The 19140-nt window shown below is 47.8% G+C and overlaps 1 protein-coding gene across 1 annotated transcript; it reads right to left on the bottom strand.

Annotated features, from left to right (window-relative positions):
- Positions 1-12975: 12975 nt before the first annotated feature.
- LOC135370547 (uncharacterized) lies at positions 12976-15033 on the bottom strand. Its single transcript, XM_064604330.1, has 5 exons — positions 14876-15033; positions 14635-14764; positions 14366-14509; positions 13957-14081; positions 12976-13255 (listed from the first exon to the last, which is right to left on the bottom strand). The coding sequence occupies exons 1-5, from the start codon at positions 15031-15033 to the stop codon at positions 12976-12978; spliced, it is 837 nt and encodes a 278-aa protein (XP_064460400.1).
- Positions 15034-19140: the final 4107 nt, after the last annotated feature.

The following is a 19140-nucleotide window of genomic DNA, read 5'->3' as shown; positions in this document are numbered from 1 at the left end:
CCTCGAACAAAGGTTATGAGTGACTGTGAAGCGGTCGTGTTAAGCCTTACCGTATTCAGAAACATCTCTGGCGTCCGTGTGTATTGGTTTTCTACCAAATGCGTTCAGTCCGAAGAACCTTCCGAAAAGTATCAATACCTTTGCACACCGAGTTTCACTTATTCCATCCAACGTCTCAGCCAACTTGACAACTTTCAACCACATCTGTTGCGAACAGGAGAACGCCGACGTGAAAGAGGAAATGGCGTAAAGGTACAAGGGTCCGACAGAATGAAATATGTTCACCGATAAAATGCGTGTGGTGGTTGAGGGCGAATGAGTTACAGACTGCACCTATTTTATGTCATCATGGAGGTGTATATTGGAGCTTTTAGCGTGTATAAATAGTTAAAAATCCTGGGAACTACTTAGTCCTATACACGTGGATGAATGTGCAAGGCGGCGACGCAGAGTGGCAGAAGGAGCTCACCAGCACCATCAGATGCAATCTAGTTGTCCACCAGACATCATCAACGGAAATATGACGATCCATTAGGTACCACCAATGATAGGCTGCTGGTCCATTAGGCACCAACAGGAACGGTCTGCTGGTCTCTCAGGTGCCACCAAGGGCGGCTTGGTGGTCAACCAGGAAGCATCAGGGTGGATTTGATGGTCCATTAGATACCATCAGAATATTTCGATGGTCCATCAAATTTTCTGGCGGTCCATCAGAAAAATTTTCATGTCAATCGCAGACTTTCCGCGCTCATTGACTGGCCTTGTCCAGATGACGTTTTCTCCTACTTCCAGAGATGGAATTCCGGAATCATCTCATTACCCGTTGTCTGCTTTTGCCATATGTCGTGGCGCTGCGGTGCATGATAGCGCTGGAAGAAGGAGGCAGAGGAGGAGCCGGGACAGTGCCTTGCAGGTGTTGCTCGAGGAAAGGTGCAGGTTGGCTTCACGAGGAAGGAACGGCAGCTTGTTGCGGGCCCAGGCCCATGGTCGCGCACCTTGGGGGTCTTCAACTTCCACTGCGCTCCAGAGTCCTCTCCGGCTATCGCATCGCTCCATGGAGGAAGGAAACACAGTGAGCGGCCCTTCCGGCAGTTTTCCATCGGGGCGAGCGTAGCCGGCTTCGCATTGCATTCTGGGATGCTCCTGTCTACGACGTGACCGCTCACGTGACCTTCCATACAGCACGGCGCCACCAGAGCAGACGACGCGAGCTGTAGTTGTGTCACAGTTCAGATGGCAGTATTACGTTGAACGCGTGCTCGTACGTTACATCTGTATTTTCGAATATTTACTCTAGTATTAGAAGGCAGTGCGCAGAATGCAAAAGGAATACGCGGGACCGGAAACATCACGGGTGGCAACGGTGACTTCCAACGTATGTACGTTTCTTGATTAAGTGGTAAAGAATGCCGTACTCAGAACACTATTAATAAGATTTGTGCAACAACAGAGCACATGAAATGAATCTGAGGCACAGTGTCAGGTCCCAAACGAACAATTCGAGATGACTCGATCACACAGCTAGCTAAAAAAAAACTGACCGTGTATTTACGAACCAAACGTGTTCCCGTGACAGGAGTGCTTTCAGTTCAATGACAGCCGCATCCGTGACAGAAACACATTACCATACGTCGTTTCTACGATGGGGCTCACATTTTCACAATAAGTTACTTTCGAAAAGCAAAATCATACGGAGAGCAGCGCGAGAAACAAAGCCGTGCGAAACAGAAACTTTAGAGGGGATCACGTGGTAGACAGGACGTAACGGCAATTTTGACTGGAGCAACCGCTAGAGGGCGGCTACGCTATAGTCTGGCGCGAAGAGCCGCTCCTTGTGTTTTCTTCCTCCATGCATCGCTTGCGCATCTTCCGGTAATCCTCCGTCGGTTCTGCCATCCATCGGACACGGATCCAGTTACCCTGTGCGGTACCCGGTCTGGTTTGGCGACGTCCCTGGCAGCCCATAACATCCATGCAGCAAAACCACGTTCTAAACCAGCGTTTGGGCTTACGCCTAAATGTTTCCCACCATGCTCCCCACACCAGTGTGGACCAGCTTACCGTGAGCTGAACGGGCCCATTCACCACACCATACGTTTCATCAAACCGCAGAGAAGTAACACCATCAATTTGCGAGCGATTTTCGGCGTTATGATCAGTGATGAACGCGAAATAAAACATCACCATAGTATGGCAATCGACTGCGACTGATGCGACAGTTCCTTTAAATCAGAGGCGTATGTAGCGTGACATTATATTTCTAATGTGTGCATGGATCCACTTGTCCACTTTTTCTTCAATCCCTTCCTTTTTATGCTTCCGTAAGATGCTTTGCCAACGCCTTTGATTTTTGAAGTATCTAACAATTGATACCGTAGCCCTATGAACCGTATACAAAGCCTGTATAATCAGATGGCTGAGATATAGCTATTTTCCTTCCTCCTAACACTTTGTGGGGAACATTTTCATCGCTTATCGCTAGCTTTGCTGAGGCACCCTCCTTTCTGTGTATGACACTAACCCAAGCAGCAAAATGCACTGAAAGTCGAGTGCAATAGGTGTGGACGGGTAGATGAAAGGCCTTGAACAGATTCATGAAACTAGAGAACATTGATAAGACACATACCGTCCACCCCTAATGCACTCGACTTTCAGTACATTGTGCTGCTTGGGAAGTCGCGTGTGTGGGAGAGGGGGGCATGTTCGCCCAAAAAGGGGTGGCTGATGGAGAGCGATGAAAGATGAAAGTCACTGAAAAGGTTAGCCAGCTGCATAGCTGGGCGAACTCACTCATGAGGGCCCTCATGAGTGCCCCTCACCCTCACCTCACGCCTTTGAGGTGAGGGTGAGTGAGGGCAAGTCCGCGATCAGGCCATCCGTGAGTGCACTCATGAGATTCATAATCCTCATGAGGTCTCCTGTGAGTGCACTCATGAGGTCTTACTCTCACGAAGTCTCCTGTGAGTGCACTCTTGAAGTTTTGCCCCTCATGAGACCTCCTGTGAGTGCACTCATGAGGTCTGAGGGGCGCCAGGTCTGTGTGAGTGAGGTCACTGGTGAGGCCTGAGGGGTGTGAAGTCAGTATGAGTGCATTCAGAAATGAGGTGAAATGACGCTTACGAGACGTGGGCAAATTATGAAGTCACTAGTGATATGGTTCCAGCGATCCAGCTACCGGTAGGGTGCACTGCAAGGGCTGAAGTTCCCGTTTTTAGCAATTTCGTCTACGTCGCGCTGGGAACACAGCCAAGCGTCCTGAGCTGACGGATTAGTTGGTGATATGGTTCCAGCGACCCAACTACACGCAGTGTGCACTTTAAAGGGCTGGTGTGCCCGTTTTTAGCAATTTCGTCTACGTCGCGCTGGAAACACAGCCAAGCGTTCTGAGCTGACGGATTAGTTGGTGATATGGTTCCAGCAACCCAACTACACGCAGTGTGCACTTTAAAGGGCTGGTGTGCCCGTTTTTAGCAATTTCGTCTACGTCGCGCTGAAAACACAGCCAAGCGTTCTGAGCTGACGGATTAGTTGGTGATGTGGTTCCAGCGACCCAACTACACGCAGTGTGCACTTTAAAGGGCTGGTGTGCCCGTTTTTAGCAATTTCGTCTACGTCGCGCTGGAAACACAGCCAAGCGTTCTGAGCTGACGGATTAGTTGGTGATATGGTTCCAGCGACCCAACTACACGCAGTGTGCACTTTAAAGGGCTGATGTGCCCATTTTTAGCAATTTCGTCTACGTCGCGCTGGAAACACAGCCAAGCGTTCTGAGCTGACGGATTAGTTGGTGATATGGTTCCAGCGACCCAACTACACGCAGTGTGCACTTTAAAGGGCTGATATGCCCGTTTCTAGCAATTTCGTCTACGTCGCGCTGGAAAACAGCCAAGGGTTCTGAGCTGACGGATTAGTTGGTGATATGGTTCCAGCGACCCAACTACACGCAGTGTGCACTTTAAAGGGCTGATGTGCCCATTTTTAGCAATTTCGTCTACGTCGCGCTGGAAACACAGCCAAGCGTTCTGAGCTGACGGATTAGTTGGTGATATGGTTCCAGCGACCCAACTACACGCAGTGTGCACTTTAAAGGGCTGATGTGCCCATTTTTAGCAATTTCGTCTACGTCGCGCTGGAAACACAGCCAAGCGTTCTGAGCTGACGGATTAGTTGGTGATATGGTTCCAGCGACCCAACTACACGCAGTGTGCACTTTAAAGGGCTGATATGCCCGTTTCTAGCAATTTCGTCTACGTCGCGCTGGAAAACAGCCAAGGGTTCTGAGCTGACGGATTAGTTGGTGATATGGTTCCAGCGACCCAACTACACGCAGTGTGCACTTTAAGGGGCTGGTGTGCCCGTTTTTAGCAATTTCGTCTACGTCGCGCTGGAAACACAGCCAAGCGTTCTGAGCTGACGGATTAATTGGTGATATGGTTCCAGCGACCCAACTACACGCAGTGTGCACTTTAAAGGGCTGATGTGCCCATTTTTATCAATTTCGTCTACGTCGCGCTGGAAACACAGCCAAGCGTCCTGAGCTGACGGATTACTTGGTGATATGGTTCCAGCGACACAACTACACGCAGTGTGCACTTTAAAGGGCTGGTGTGCCCGTTTGTACCAATTTGGTCTACGTCACACTGGGAAGGCAGCAAAGCGTCTTGAGCTGACTGATTACTTCGTGATATGGTTCTAGCGTCCCAACTACCGGCAGGGTGCACTTTAAAGGGCTCGTGTGCACGTTTTTAGTAAGCCTCAGGAGGCTTTGCTGTGTTCCCAGCGCGACATAGACGAAATTGCTAAAAACGGCCACACCAGCCCTTTAAAGTGCACCCTGCCGGTAGTTGCGTCACTGGAACCATATCACTAACTAATCAGTAAGCTCAGGACGCTTTGCTGTGTTCCCAGCGCGACATAGACGAAATTGCTAAAAACGGGCACACCAGCCCTTTAAAGTGCACAACTGCCGGTAGCTGGGTCACTGGAACCATATCACCGAGTAATCAGTCAGCTCAGGACGATTTGCTGTGTTCCCAGCGAGACGTAGACAAAATTTCTAAAAACCGGCATTCCAGCCCTTTGAAGTGCACCCTGCCGGTAGTTGGGTCACTGGAACCATATCACCAAGTAATGAGTCAGATCAGGACGCTTTGCTGTGTTTCCAGCGCGACGTAGACGAAATTGCTAAATGCGTGCACACCAGCCGTTAAAGTGCACACAGCCTCTAGTTGTGTCGCTGGAACCATATCATCAATGCCTTCATAATTTAATTTGCGCACGTCTGGTATGCGTCGTTTGACCTCATTTCTGAATGCCCTCATACTGACCTCACACACCTCAGGCCTCACCAGTGACTTCACTCACAGAGACCTGGCGCCCCTCAGACCTCATGAGTGCACTCACAGGAGGTCTCATGAGGGGCACAGCCTCATGAGCGGACTCACAGGAGACCCTATGAGGGTAAGATCCTCATGGGTGAGGGTTTTCGTTTGTGAGTGCCGTGAGGGTGAGGGCGAGTGAGGGCCTGTGCTCATGAGGGCGGTGAGGGTGAGGGCGAGTGAGCGCATGTGCTCGTGAGGGCGGTGAGGGTGAGGGCGAGTGAGGGCATGTGCCCGTGAGGGCCGTGAGGGTTAGGGCGAGTGAGGTTTCACCAAAATGCCCACTATGGCCAGCTGTAGGACTCGAACCCACATCTTCTCATGATGGAGAGCCTTTTTTCCTGGTCTTGGTGGGCGTCTGAGAGTTGTCTGTTCTGCGGATTGTTCTAAGTCATGAATTAAGCCTTTGTTGTTTGCTGCTTCTTCGCTTGCAGTGTCTTCCCTAAAACGGAACGGACGGGCTTCGCCTAAATAGTGGAATTAAGGTTCCCACAGCTGGCGCCCAACGTTTCGGGTCACAGCTCCTGTGGTCTGCCGCGGGGAACTTGCAGCACGTTTTTGTTTGTATTCTTTCCTGCGGTCTTTTCTGCTATTGTTAACGGGGGACAGGTTTTATTTTTATTCAGTATATGGCCTGGTTGCTTTTGTTGTTTGTAGGCGCAGTACTGTGTTTCTTTTTTTTTTTTTAGTCAGCAGTTTCTGCTCTGTTTCGCTGTTGCTTTGTTTCGTTCTTTTAAGTGTTTGTAGATCCCGCCCGGTGTCCGAGAAGCGGTGCTGATGCAGCGTTCGCCGGCCGGCGGATACAACGTCCTGATTGGATGGAAGTGCCCTGTGCAGCAGCGGTCCCGTTCGGAGGAGAGGCTGGCACGCAGCGCTTCGGCGCTGGCGGAGCCAACAGGACCAGCCGGGGATAACGAGGCACATGCAGTGCCTCCGTACCAAGGTAATCCAACTCCGGCACCTGCAGTGCCGCAATTAGACCCCACTATAACGGTAGAACTCGTGTCACGTATGACGGAGCCATGGCCGTTGGTGGCACAACGCCTTGATGCCAGGTGGGTTTCGCCGCTCCAGGCATAAGCGAATGAATTAACCGGTCGCTATATACCTTCTCGGGGTGTACCGAAAAAAGTCTGTCGCACACATCTTAGATGATTTTACAGCCTATGAGACTGGTATGAAAATATCAGATGAAGTCCTGATGCAAAGTATCCTACAGGTTGCCGTGATCGACTGGCTTCGATTGGCCTTAATCGCTTGCCTGGCTTCGACTGCAGTCGAGGCTTATGTCCGTTAAGAACTTCCAGAAATGGTTTAAGGGCGAATTCCTTCCCCTGGATTACGAATACCATATCCTGGATGAGCTACATAATCGTACTCGGCATGCAGATAAGTCCTTTGCAGAATTCGTGCAGGCGGGCCTCGATGAACGTGGAAGCAGACGCACTAACCCGTCCGCCTCCACCGGATGGGGGAGTGGAAGGCACCGAAGCGCCTTCTCAACTCCTGGCAGCAGCACATGTGACACGATATGTATCTCCGTTTTGGGGCACGCCGCTAGCAGAGAGCAGCTCTTAGACGCTCAGACAGCGGACGGCCTTTGTCAGCGGGTGTCCCAATGGTTAGCTGAGCGCGAGTCGGCTGGCACCGGAACGAGTGACAGACGGCACGACCCCTATCTGCCGGACGAGGATCGCATCCTGTTCAGGTACATACCCCAGGCGGATGAGGACGACGGCTCATCCCCATTCAGAGTCATGATGCCACCAAAGTTGCGTAAGTCTTTCATACATTACTATCATGGCTTGGCCTTGGCAGGTTACAGCAGAAAACTTATGAAAAGTTATGACGTGTTGCGACATGGGATAAGTTTGGAATGAGGCAGGATGTAATAAAGTAAATCCGTACTTGTCCCGTATGCCAAAGAGCAAACCCTCGTGGTGGTTTATCCCCTTGGCACTTGCAGCCGGTTCAGAGCAATAGACGTTGGCAAATTCTTGCTTGTGATATATGTGATAGTCCTAGAGGAGACTACTGGACAACTTTTGCCGGTTCGGGTTTCCTGCTCAGCTCATCGCAGATGACGCAACCTACTTCGCAACTGAGGTGCTTTCAAATTCTTTCGCTGTCATAGGCATACAGCACGAGAAGACTTCCCCGTATCACCCTCGAGCAAACATTACCGAACGTGTTGATCGGAACCTGAAAATGGTGTTGGTTGCTTTGACCAGCCAGCACCGCAGTGACCGGGAGCTACGCCTGACTGAACTGGCGTTCGCTACAGGGTCAACAGATCCACAGGCTTCACCTCTGCGTTCCTGAACTTGGGATGAGAGGCACCTTTTCCAGTGGAGAATTGTGTGGGCCTCCGATATGGCAGTACCCGGCCTCCTTACTCATGGTTTGCTGTGGACCTCCGAAGTCGACTGGGCGTTGCAGATCGGACGATTCGGGAGAAACTGGACGTTGCAAGGTTGGACAAGGCTTGGCTGTACAACCGTGAATATCGGAACATTACCTGCTTTGTGATGCGCTTCGCGGCTTTGCAGCTTCGCTCTCAGATAGTTTGGACCCCAAGCAACACGCCAATATTGGTCCAATATTGGTCCCATATGGGTTGCCAAGATTACCAATATTTGTCCAATATGGGCTGCCCATATTGGCAAACCCATTTGGCCCATATTGCTCCACTACTTCCGTGATAACACCAGCGGGAAGTCCGTGCAATAACAAAGCATTATCCGGTTTCATATCCACCACTGATATTACTTCTCTCTTCTGTTTGCTTTTTCATTTCTGCAGATCTTCTTATTCATCGACGTTGCATAGCAGAGCAAAAACAACACTACATCACCCTAGAAACGAAGAACAGGTGCTACGCCCGTCTTGCTGAGGAACCCAGGCAGTCCAACGGAACTGCCAATGCCAAACATCCATCAGAAGCCTTGATTGGGATTGCGATAGTGTATGAACCAAAAATTTCCAACCCGCTCCTAGGGTACAACACTTCAGCAACTCACACTGTCTGCAGTACATTGAAAGTATCTAGTGTTATAGAACAGACATCCCTTCCCATCAAACATTGTGTTTACTTGGCCTGCTGCAGTTCTGTTGTCATTAGAGGAACCAGCGGCATTTTAGCCCATATAAAACGTTCGATCCGAGTGTCGCGCAAGCGCATTAGTTGTAGGAGGCATGATTTCACTCAAACGACCACACCCTCAGTCGGTTCGACCGATTGGCATTGGCAGCGCGGACCAAGATGGCGGCTGTTTGCATCAGGTGGAAACTTGAGTTGCTGAGGTGCACTGAATGCTAGAGTGGGATTTCCACGTACATCTGCTAGAAGTTGTTTGATATAACGACGTATTGAATTGGTCATTTCGCACACTTCGATGTTCAATCTTTCTGTGCTGTTTAGGTACAACATGGGTACGTACCATTTTCTGCATTTTCAGTCAATATGGGATGCACACGGGCAATACGGGGCCCATATTGCCAGGATTTTCCCCATATGGGTTTCCCAATTCCTCCATATTGGCTCAAGCTTGGCAATATATGGGCCCCTATTACCAAGTTTGAGCCAATATGAAGGAAACCCTGGCAATACAGGTCCCATATTGGACCCGTATCGCCAACGATAAGACGATATGGGTCCAATATTGTGTGCTGTCTTGTGGTGGCATCTTCAAGGTAAGTGACTGCTCCTACGACCTCAGCTAAAGGCGTCTTTGCTGTAGAACGGGCGAGAAAAAACTTAGCAATCCCGACACCCCGAGGGCAAAGGGGAAGGCCTCCAACCTCGTCTTCAGGACCTGAAGCAGGACGCCGCTCACGGACATTTCAGTCGCTACAGTTTGCGTCCCCGCAGGCAGTGCACGTGCCCGCACTTTCCCAGTTACTAAACCCTAGCGGTCTTGCGTAGTGGGTCTTTTTCAATGCGATTTCTGCTCCACAGTTTTCCAGTATAATGTTGAGGGGAGTACCTTTACGGGCACTCACACCCCTTGAGGTCGTCCTCTCACCGTATTGCGTTTTTCCTTTAGCGTAGGAGATGTCCTCCGTTAGAGGCCTCAGTCCCGTGACTTTGTTCAGCCAGCGCCATTTGGACGTCCGAGGCGATCACGGCCTATTCGAGCACCTTCATCTCGAGGGCGCGCAACTGTTCTGTCGTCTCAGAGATCTGTTGCTACGTGGCCAGTTGTTGCAGACAGCCCTGAGCCTCCGACGGTGCAATGAGCCTCTGAACGAAATGATCGTCACAACCCCGTATTCTATGTACGGGATGATACCTCGAGAGTCGTCGCTCCCTTCAGGTGATTCACCCATACGAACAGACACCTCCAATGCTCCACACTGAAGAAGAACGTTGCCTCCTCTGCCATCAATGCGCAATGCCAGCGATACATCGCGGGACAAAACAGCGATGGCAGTTACATAAGGTAAAGGCAGATGACGCCTGTGTCAATGAAGGTGTCTCCGCCGCTGTGGAAACCCCCGACGCCCCGAACTGTTGCGTCACGCCCCTCAGCAACCAGACCAACCGCCGGAAGATGTCCTGATCGACAGGTTGGATGATTTTTGAACTTTTGGAACGTTGTTCCTGTTCTTTTTTTTTTTCTTTTTGCAAACGACAACTACGACTAAACCGAGAGCCGGCGTGAAGGAATGCACGGATGCACTGGCTATGCCGAAGGTCACGTACGGAGAAATGTCACCGTCACCATAATGCACTCATCCCAGTCACTACAGACTCTTAGGCGGCAACCGCATGGAGCACTTTTGCCAACTGAATGGCAGTAGAACTTGAAAGGAACGGTGACCTACTAAGCGAACAATAGGCGACCGACCGAAGAGCCGGTTTCTGCCAAGGATAGATATTTAGTCTGAGGAGAGGAAGTGACGCCACCCGACGGAACCATGTGCGCCAATGAAAACACGCTTCACAGGAAATGCTACAAGCACGTGACAAAGTCACCTGTCAACATGCCTGTGACCCCCCCCCCTTTTTTTTTTCGGTCTTTGCCCTCTTCGCTTGCCTCCTAGAAGGACACGCAGATGGCCAGTCACGCTGATAGACGGCCAGACGTTGATATATTAATATCGGAGGTTTCAAGGAGGCCACCCCTTTGGAACGTCAAACTTGTTCAATATAAGGGCATCAACTTAAAATATATCCTTTGGCAGGAGGTGGCAAGATGTGTGCAAGGCGAAGGTGAGTAAATGAAACTTCAAAATATTATTTGTGGCACATGGCGAATCGGCAATGTGTGAGGAAATAACGGTAACAAAAATGCAGTCTGATATTTCTTTGGTGAGCATTGCTAGAGACACTCATAAGGCAACATTTCCTCCGAATTGATGTGTAACTTATTCTCTTTTTCTGTCTTTTTTTGGTGCGAATTGTTCGTACGCGCAGTTGATGCTGTTCAAAAGCGTTGGAAATCGCTGCGGGACAACTTCAGAAAGAAGTTTACGGATATTAAACTGAAGAAGCGCAGCGGTTCTTCATACGAAGACTGTGAGATCCAGCCGCATGAAGACTGGTGGCGTTCTTTTGCCCAGTTATTTTTTCTGAAAGATGTGTGCATCACCAGAAGGTATACCGTTCTGCATGTACTTCAATAGTTTTGTGGTGTACTGTATGTATTCCTTTACATTTTTTTCCTTTTTTTGTAGTATTGATAGTCAGTATCGGCGCATTAGCTCTCTCATTGTCTATTTGGTGTTGAGTGCAAAGCTTATGTTGACACGTCAGCTCTTCTGTTCCAGACAGAGTCGCCACTTGGGTATGGCATGCAACATCACATGTTTTCACTTTTATTGTAATTTCTGTAACAATATTTTGCTTTGTCTGTGTTTTAGAACATCTGGAAACCTGACAATGCCTGGTGTGCTGCAGCCACTCAGGGATGCTGCTCCATCTTCAGAAACAATGCAGTCAGTATTGAGGAAAACTGAGTTTTTATAGCTCTGTCTTGGTGCATGGTTTGTTGAATGAGACCGTTATGTTTATATTGCAGTGCCTGTGTTCCAGACAGTAACTTCTGCAGCTTGAAATGGAACATACTTTTATTATATTTGCACTGATAATGTTTTTTGCCTCTCTTCTGCTGTAGAATATGTAAAAATGTCTTAATGTCTCCTGTGTAGCACTCACCTAGGGACAGTGTGGCATCTGCTGAGACAATGCCATCGATCACTGTTTCCTTTTACCACACACAATGTAGACTCTGCATTAGCTCTGATTGTCTATTTGGTGTTGAGTGCGGTACTGCCAGTTCTTCTGTGCCAAACAGAAGTCACGGTTGGGTATGATATGCAATAAAACATATTTTTCACTTTTATACTACTTTCTCTGACGATATCTTGTTTTGCTTTTATTTTAGAACATCTGGAAACCTGACAACGCCTGGTGTGCTGCAGCCACTTAGGGATGCTGCACCATCTTCTGAAGCAATGCAGTCAGTATTGAGGAAAACTAAGTTTTAGCACATTTATAGCTGTGTCGTAGTGTTTGGTTCGTTGAATGCAGCACTTACGTGAATACTGCACTGCCTGTGTGTGTTCTAGACAGTGACTTAAGCAGCTTGAAATCAAACATACTTTTACTCTATTTGCACTGACAATGTTTTTTTTTTACCTCTCTTCTGCCGTAGAATATGCAAAAATCTCAGAACGGCCCCTGTGCAGCAGCCACCTAGGGACAGTGTGGCATCTGCTGAGACAGTGCCGGCGATCATGGATTCATTTTACCACACACATGACGACGACTCTGTGCTCTCAGATTCCCTGTTCCTTGGTGGTACAGACCAGAGCCGTACAGACCACTCTCAGGCACACTCTTCTGCACTGCCCTCCCAAACAGAGTCCCCATCTCCATCTCATGCAATCCATCCTAGTGTTCCTTCGTTTCCTCCCGAATCTTCAACCCTAATTCCCGCACCCTGCCATAATACAGCACAGCAGGCATTAGCCACGCCAACATCAAGCGTAGGCTTTCCATGCACGTCTAGTAGAGGCCCTGCTCAGTCTGGCCGAAAACGGAGGCGAAAAAATGATGATGATGAGGTGGCCAATGGTTACCTTTCTCTAATCAACGAACGTCTCCGACGAAGGCAAGACGAGCATGAGCAGTTTGCAGGCATGATATGTGAGGTCATGCGGAGGTGTCCTCGTGAACTAGTTATGGACATGCGAATAGAGCTTTTACAGATTTTAAAGAAATATGACAAATAATTTCATGTCAAAAAGCGTTTGTATCTGAGCATTCATAAAGACTTTGTGAACGTATGCTTATGGTTTCACCAGAAACTGTTCAAATAAATCTTTCACTGAAATTGCTGTGTTGTGTGTGTAACACTTACTATAAATGTCAAAGCATTCTGCAGTGTGATCAGACAAAAACTGCTTGCTCACAAATATGTGTTGCATATTTTCATTCCTGATTATACATGTGATCTGAATGCACATCATTTAAAAAAATGCGCACACTGCACAGTTCGGTCCATATAAGCTGGGGCGCTGGGCATGAATACGTGCCCATTGCCAGTCGAGCTGCCCTGTATGGCTGACAAAGTAGTTCGTGTAGAGTTCTCTACTCCTGGCAGCTGTGGCTTCGCGTGTGACCACACTGTAGACGCTGTTGTTCCACAAACTGTCCGGCATCTCTATGCCACCCTCCTTCAATGACGTTGCCAAGTGTATCCACCTCGTCGGCTAAACCTGAAGGAACACCACACTGCTCCGCCAAGAAATTGTGCAGAATGCACACTGCCTTGATGACATTCTCTGCATTCAGCACACTCAAGTTTATAGTTGTAAGCAGTATTCTCCACCGTGAGGCAAGAATACCAAACGCGTTTTTCACGCAGTGCCTGCATAAATACAAGAAGTGCATATTGAAATGTCTACTCATTCATAGCCTAACACAGATGTCAATATACAGTTAAGCAAGCATACACAATTCAAAATTGTCTAAAAAATAAAATTTCCCTTTCATTTTCCATATCTATATTTCAAGATCAACTGTGATGCCTAATTTGATAGTACTTCCTTTGAGAAAGTTCATAGAGCTACTGAACAATTAATTAACTAGACATCATTAATACATTTTTCAATTACATGATTTTGGATAGATGCACCACTGAATTGAAGTCAGCCATTATTTGAATACATTTGTGTAAAGAGCCTCAAATAGACACAGGCTTTCAGATACACATTGCTAAATTTTGCTCTGTAGGTGGGCCGTAACCTGACATCCCTAAAAATGGCAGCATGGAATCAGACTTGCATGGTCGAAAGTTTGCAATTTGGTTCTGTATGGGATGCAATTCTGTCGTTTTGGGGAGTGTTTCCTATATTTATACATCGCATAAAAATGTGCAAATACATATCCACCTCGCACGGCTCAATCTCAAGTTGAAGACCCTTTTTTCTACGGAGAGGTCTCGCCCTGGATAGGGTCGGAGAAAATCAGGCCTCAGTTGGAATGCTTCGTCCCCCACAAATACATTGGGAACTACAACATTTCCTCTGGGAAGCCTGACCGGGCCAGGTAGCCCGAGTGTGCCTGTACCGGCGTCCAATGGCAGAGGACTTCAATACTTCGCAGTCACTTTGACGTCCCTCTGCACCGACATCGATGAGGACAAATTTGTAGTGGCTGTCGACGACTGCCATCAGGACAATGGAGTAGGTCCCCTGAAATGTTCATGTAGGCTGAAAGGTTCATGCTTCCGTTCAGACTTGTTCAATTGTTCACTCCTTTTCTCAAGAAAGATGCTAATAATCTGTAGTGAGACAAGTACGATCATGACTGCCTCCATAGTGCTAGTCTGAGGACTAATGTTGCTCACTGATCTAACTAGCACTGAAATGAAACATGGTGCGTGGTATTAAACATCCTTTGTGGAAGATGGTGTCTTTGACCAGGATTGAATCCGGAACCTCGGGGTCAATAAAAGACAGAACAACTGTTTAATTACCTTGTAGTTGAAATATGTACTTCCAGACTTGTTTGGTGCAACAATTCGAACATGTTTACCATCGACAGCACCAAGGCAATTTGGAAAGTTCCATCTTTCCCCAAAGCCCTGTGCAGTATCTTGCCACTCTGATTCACTTGGGGGCTGAAAAAAAGAAAAGGAAGAAAGAAAACATGACTGACATGCGTTTCAATGCAAAAGTGAGGAATGGAAAACAGGCTTTATTTCCATTAGTTAACAGGCTGACCACATGCTCACGTAACGCTCACCATCATGTATAGGTCTTTCAACCTGTTCCATAGTGCCGTGCAGGTGAGATGCACGGCTTCACGTGCTGTCTCGATTCCAACTCTGTATGCCATGGCGACATCTTTAAACGCCATTCCAGAGGACAGATATCTGAAATATGCCAACAAAACCCAATAATCGTGTATTTAATAAGCACCATTACAATAAGAACACCTTTGCAAGAATTGACATCTTGAGAAGTATTATTGCCGGTTAACGTACCGGAATGTGAGGGCCAGCCTTTCGTAGGAAGACAGTGGCTCCCGAACGACATGCTGCTTCGTGAGGTCGTCCTTAACCAGATCGTGGAGGTAGTCGAAAACGTCTGGCGTCATTCGAAAGTACAAGACGAAACTTTGAACGTCGCCGCTGTCTCTCATTGTTTTCATCTAAAAGAAGGTATCACTGTATATAAACTGGCACGACAGCGCACCAATTGCGCAACTTAACGTCATTCCTGTGCTTACCGCAGTCCAATATTCGCCTTCCGTTTTCCGATGGAGCCATGGCGGTCTCACCCACAATTTTCTCCTGCGTTGACGCTTCTTTTTCAAGAGTAGGATCATAGACTTCATTAGGAGAAGGTCATGTTCCGAGTCCATACTGCGTTACCGACTACAATATAGCAGGTCGCGGATTAATTATAAAATCTCCGTTGAAAACAAGCCTCGAGGTCTTCCAATACACAACCGCGATGAAAGAGGAACCGAGAATCTCCTGCCACCTCAGTCAAGATATTTTCGCCACAGCTTCGTATCTCAAATTTTTTTACAAACACCTGATTTCTAGATGTCATTAACACCGCACTTTTTCAAGAACCTCTAAAATATCATTTATGTTACTAAACAATGCGTACAGCAGTTTATTGCAGTAAGCATTGCCACATCGCGTGCAACAAGCGTTGGCAAACGCTAGGGCGACGCTTCACCATGACAACCTCGACGTGGACATTCTGCTCCATACTGTTGCATAGCATCGATACCGTTCCGTTCACGCTGAGTTGGCGCTCCGTTGGCCCCATTCAGTTGGCAAAAGTTGCTCCATGCGGTTGCCGCCTTATACTCTTGTCACACGCGCGGTCTTCAATGACCATCGAAACCAGTGGTCATCGAAGCAGAGCCGTGTATAAAAAAATGGAGTCTGGCCATTAATGGCACCTGCTTATACCGGGGGTTCATCCACCTTTTTGAGTGACAGGCTGTCACCATCCGAAGTACTGTTTCATGTTATTACAAGCTATCCAAAGTTATACCTCACCAGCAGAGGTGGGGAGTAATACATTACTTTTGAGTAACGAGCAATGGTAATACATTTCGACTGAGTAATGCAGAGTGGCATTACTCATTACTTTCGTCGAATGCGCATTGCGCCATGTGAAGGTTGGGAGCATCCAGGTTTTTCAAACCACCAATCAGCCTCGTTTCTGCAGGGATTTAGTGGCACTGATTTGGGCGGATACTCGGGTGGATACTGCCTATAAAAATAAATAAGTGAATAAAAATAAAAAAAGCAAGGAAGAAAACTCATGCGATACACGTTTGGTGCTTATGTCTTAATACGTAAACGTAATGCCAGATTAATGACATTACTTCCACAAAGTAATGACATTACTAATGCATTACTAAGTTTAAAAAAGTAATGAGTTATGTAATACATTAGTTGTTTATAAAAGTAATGAGTAATGGCAATGCATTACAAAATAAAAGTAATTTCCCCACCTCTGCTCATCCATTATAGTGGGCCGCTGTATGTTGGGGAAACTGGATTGGTTTCGGATTGAAACGGATATCCCTCCCGACACAGGAAAACAATGGATTTTTTGCGGCCACTTTTATCGACGCCATCTCGATGGAGAGAGGCATGTCGGGAAGACCCGGAACTGCAGAAATGGCTGCCAGAGGAACCGATTGGCCGGGAGAGCGGTATAGACCGTTTACAGCAGAGTTATCTGGGCGCCGCCATCTTAGCGCACGTGATCTTGCGAGCCTCTGCTTGCCTTCTCTTCCGACTGCCTGTTGGCACGGCGCACGTAGTACGGCGGTGCAACCCAGAGACGCTTTCCCCGATTTTAAACTTTTTGCAATGAATTCCGTGTCAGACGTACTAATTTAGTGTCGCCTATTTGAAGTGCACTCCGTCCTGTAATGTCACTTTCACTAGGCTCTTGCTACACGGCATAAGTAAGTGTCACTAAGCAGTCATGGTGATGACGATGGGCGAGTTTGAACTCCCACCTAACATCGGGGAGTGCGACATAATTTCTTGGTAAAATCATTTTTCTTACGGCCAGAAACATTTCGTAAAGATTTTCTTCGCAGTTGAAGTCGATTGAACGTCATAAATATAATTGTTGCAAACCAGCACAAGTGTCTTTATTTGACAAATTTTCATCTTCTTCTTCACCTCTTTGGTGGTCTTTACTATGTCTTGCGCGTGCAACTGGCCCGCGATGTCAGCATACACTTTCGCGTTTCGCTTGGTCCTTCCATGTTCTGATAGCATTGGTTTCTATCTCAGACCACGACGCCCTGTCTTTTTTGTCTTCCATTATTCAGTGCTTCACTGCGAGTATTTCGCTATTTCGCCGGTAACACTTAACCACTGATCTCTATGTATAAAGGCTGGATCGCACATGGGAGACGGGCTCGTGGGGGAGAGGCGTGCATTCGGGCCGCCATGTTGGAGGGCCCACTGGCGCCGGCTGCTCCCATAGGAAACAATAAGAAGCGATTTCATTTTGAGTATTTATTGCGGTTTAAACTGGCATGACATGCCCTTTAGTTTAAGGGAAATTTTAAAAAATACGGGCAGCCCCGCTCGAACTAAATGCAGATGACAGAATGCGTTGGGCCCACCAATATGGCGGCCGGTGACCACGCTTTGGAGCACCTTATGCGCGATCCAGCCTATACTATAGAGATCAGTGCTCTTAACCACCCTGCAATGCCAACAAATATGGCTGCCGCGAAGTGAATTACGAACCCTACTGGGCAGTCTGTGAACGAGAGTACAGGTAAATCTCGCCAAAAAATCGTTGTCTTTCTTATACAAATCAGCGCTGTCTTAACAAATTTGTCCAAAAATATATTCCGATTGGGTTGTTTCTTTCCTTTTCCAAAAATAAGCTTTTTGTTACGCAATCCCTGCCGTGGAGGCTACGTACTTGATTGTCGCAGGCAAAGTGAAGTGAGTTCGGCGAACTCACTTCATCGTAAGTGTACTTTGCATTTAGTGTCACTAAAAGATGCCGTGTGACTCGAAAGAATGACATTCACAGCAAGTGTACTCACCGAAAGTGACACTAAATTAGTACGCCTGACAGGGGTATTGGAGTGATATTTCTGTCCTCGTGCGTTCCACATGATCGGCCCCACTATGCTCGAGTTACTACAAATTTCGGCGTCTTCTTTCTTTCCTCTTCTTTTGTTGCGCATACGTTACGTTGTGGGTACGTTCATAATGTAATATCGCAAGATCCTGATTTCTTGCTGTTTATCGCAAGGGTTGCGGTACCAACTACCTGAGAAAGATATACCTTTCTCATATATGCATGTAAGGGCTGTTATGTTGTCGTTGTGAAGTAGCATACTTTTACTGTTGATTTCAGATGTGTACAACCACATGATCAACGAGCTAGAGGGAGACGGAAAGCCTGCGCTGAACAGAGAATTTGCAAAGGGAACGAAGGTGTTTGACAGCGGCCATGTCGGTGTAGTACTGTGCCAGTGCAACGATGGTGTATGAATTTTAAAGGCCGACATCAGGTCGACACAAACAGTGAGCAGAACGTGTAGTACGGAGAAGCCGCTTCGGGCCCACTTTGGCGGCAACATGCACATATAAAGCGGGTTTGTGCAGCAGGTGCAGTCATATTTGTACACTGCTCATCAAGGTTGTAGAGGGGACAGACAAGGGGCTCACGAGTGCTTCGTGCACTGACAAGGCATGTACACGGAACCATTCAACTCCAAGGAACGTGACCCCTGCTACTATGGGGGAAGTTTATTCTCACAAGCAGCAGCCAACGCCTACAGCAGAGTATGGGGCTCACACAGAAATACTGCGCCACTTTGAGGGCTGCATTACTTACCCTCGCTGGCTTTCCCGCTTTGTAATTCTTCCTCTGAAGATTCGATACCTACCGTTGTCGAATCAGCTTCTTTTTCTCTCTTTGTGGAAACCCGTGCATTGCACCTGGAACGCGGGCAGTCTTTGTATAGCCACGGCTCGTGAATTTAACAAACAGCTTCGTCCCACACGATGAGATCTCAGTCACAGTTTCTACACTCAATCACAGAACAAGTCCTTCCTCTGCTTTTCCAGATTTCGCACAGAACTGTAGCACAGCGGCAAAAAAGGTGGGAAGCACTCACATAGGCAAAGGCACACAGGCACTCGCAGAAGGCAAGCAATGGCGTGGCTACTGTGGCGCCATCTATTAGCGCCCTAAGCAACTGGCTGCTGTAAACGGTCTATAGAACCGCTTC

Source organism: Ornithodoros turicata, chromosome 10 (assembly GCF_037126465.1).
Source record: "Ornithodoros turicata isolate Travis chromosome 10, ASM3712646v1, whole genome shotgun sequence".
Classification (NCBI taxonomy): Eukaryota; Metazoa; Arthropoda; class Arachnida; order Ixodida; family Argasidae; genus Ornithodoros; species Ornithodoros turicata.
Note: the sequence above shows the minus strand (reverse complement) of the source record. Positions and strands in the feature narration are given on the sequence as shown.

Coding starts and splice junctions, on each gene's coding strand:
- LOC135370547 (XM_064604330.1), bottom strand. CDS start 15,033: ATGAGAGACAGCGGCGACGTTCAAAGTTTCGTCTTGTACTTTCGAATG. Junction 14,510..14,634: donor TGAAAGACCTATACATGATG/GTGAGCGTTACG, acceptor TCTTTTTTTCAG/CCCCCAAGTGAATCAGAGTG. Junction 13,256..13,956: donor TCCTCTGCCATTGGACGCCG/GTACAGGCACAC, acceptor GTATTTATGCAG/GCACTGCGTGAAAAACGCGT.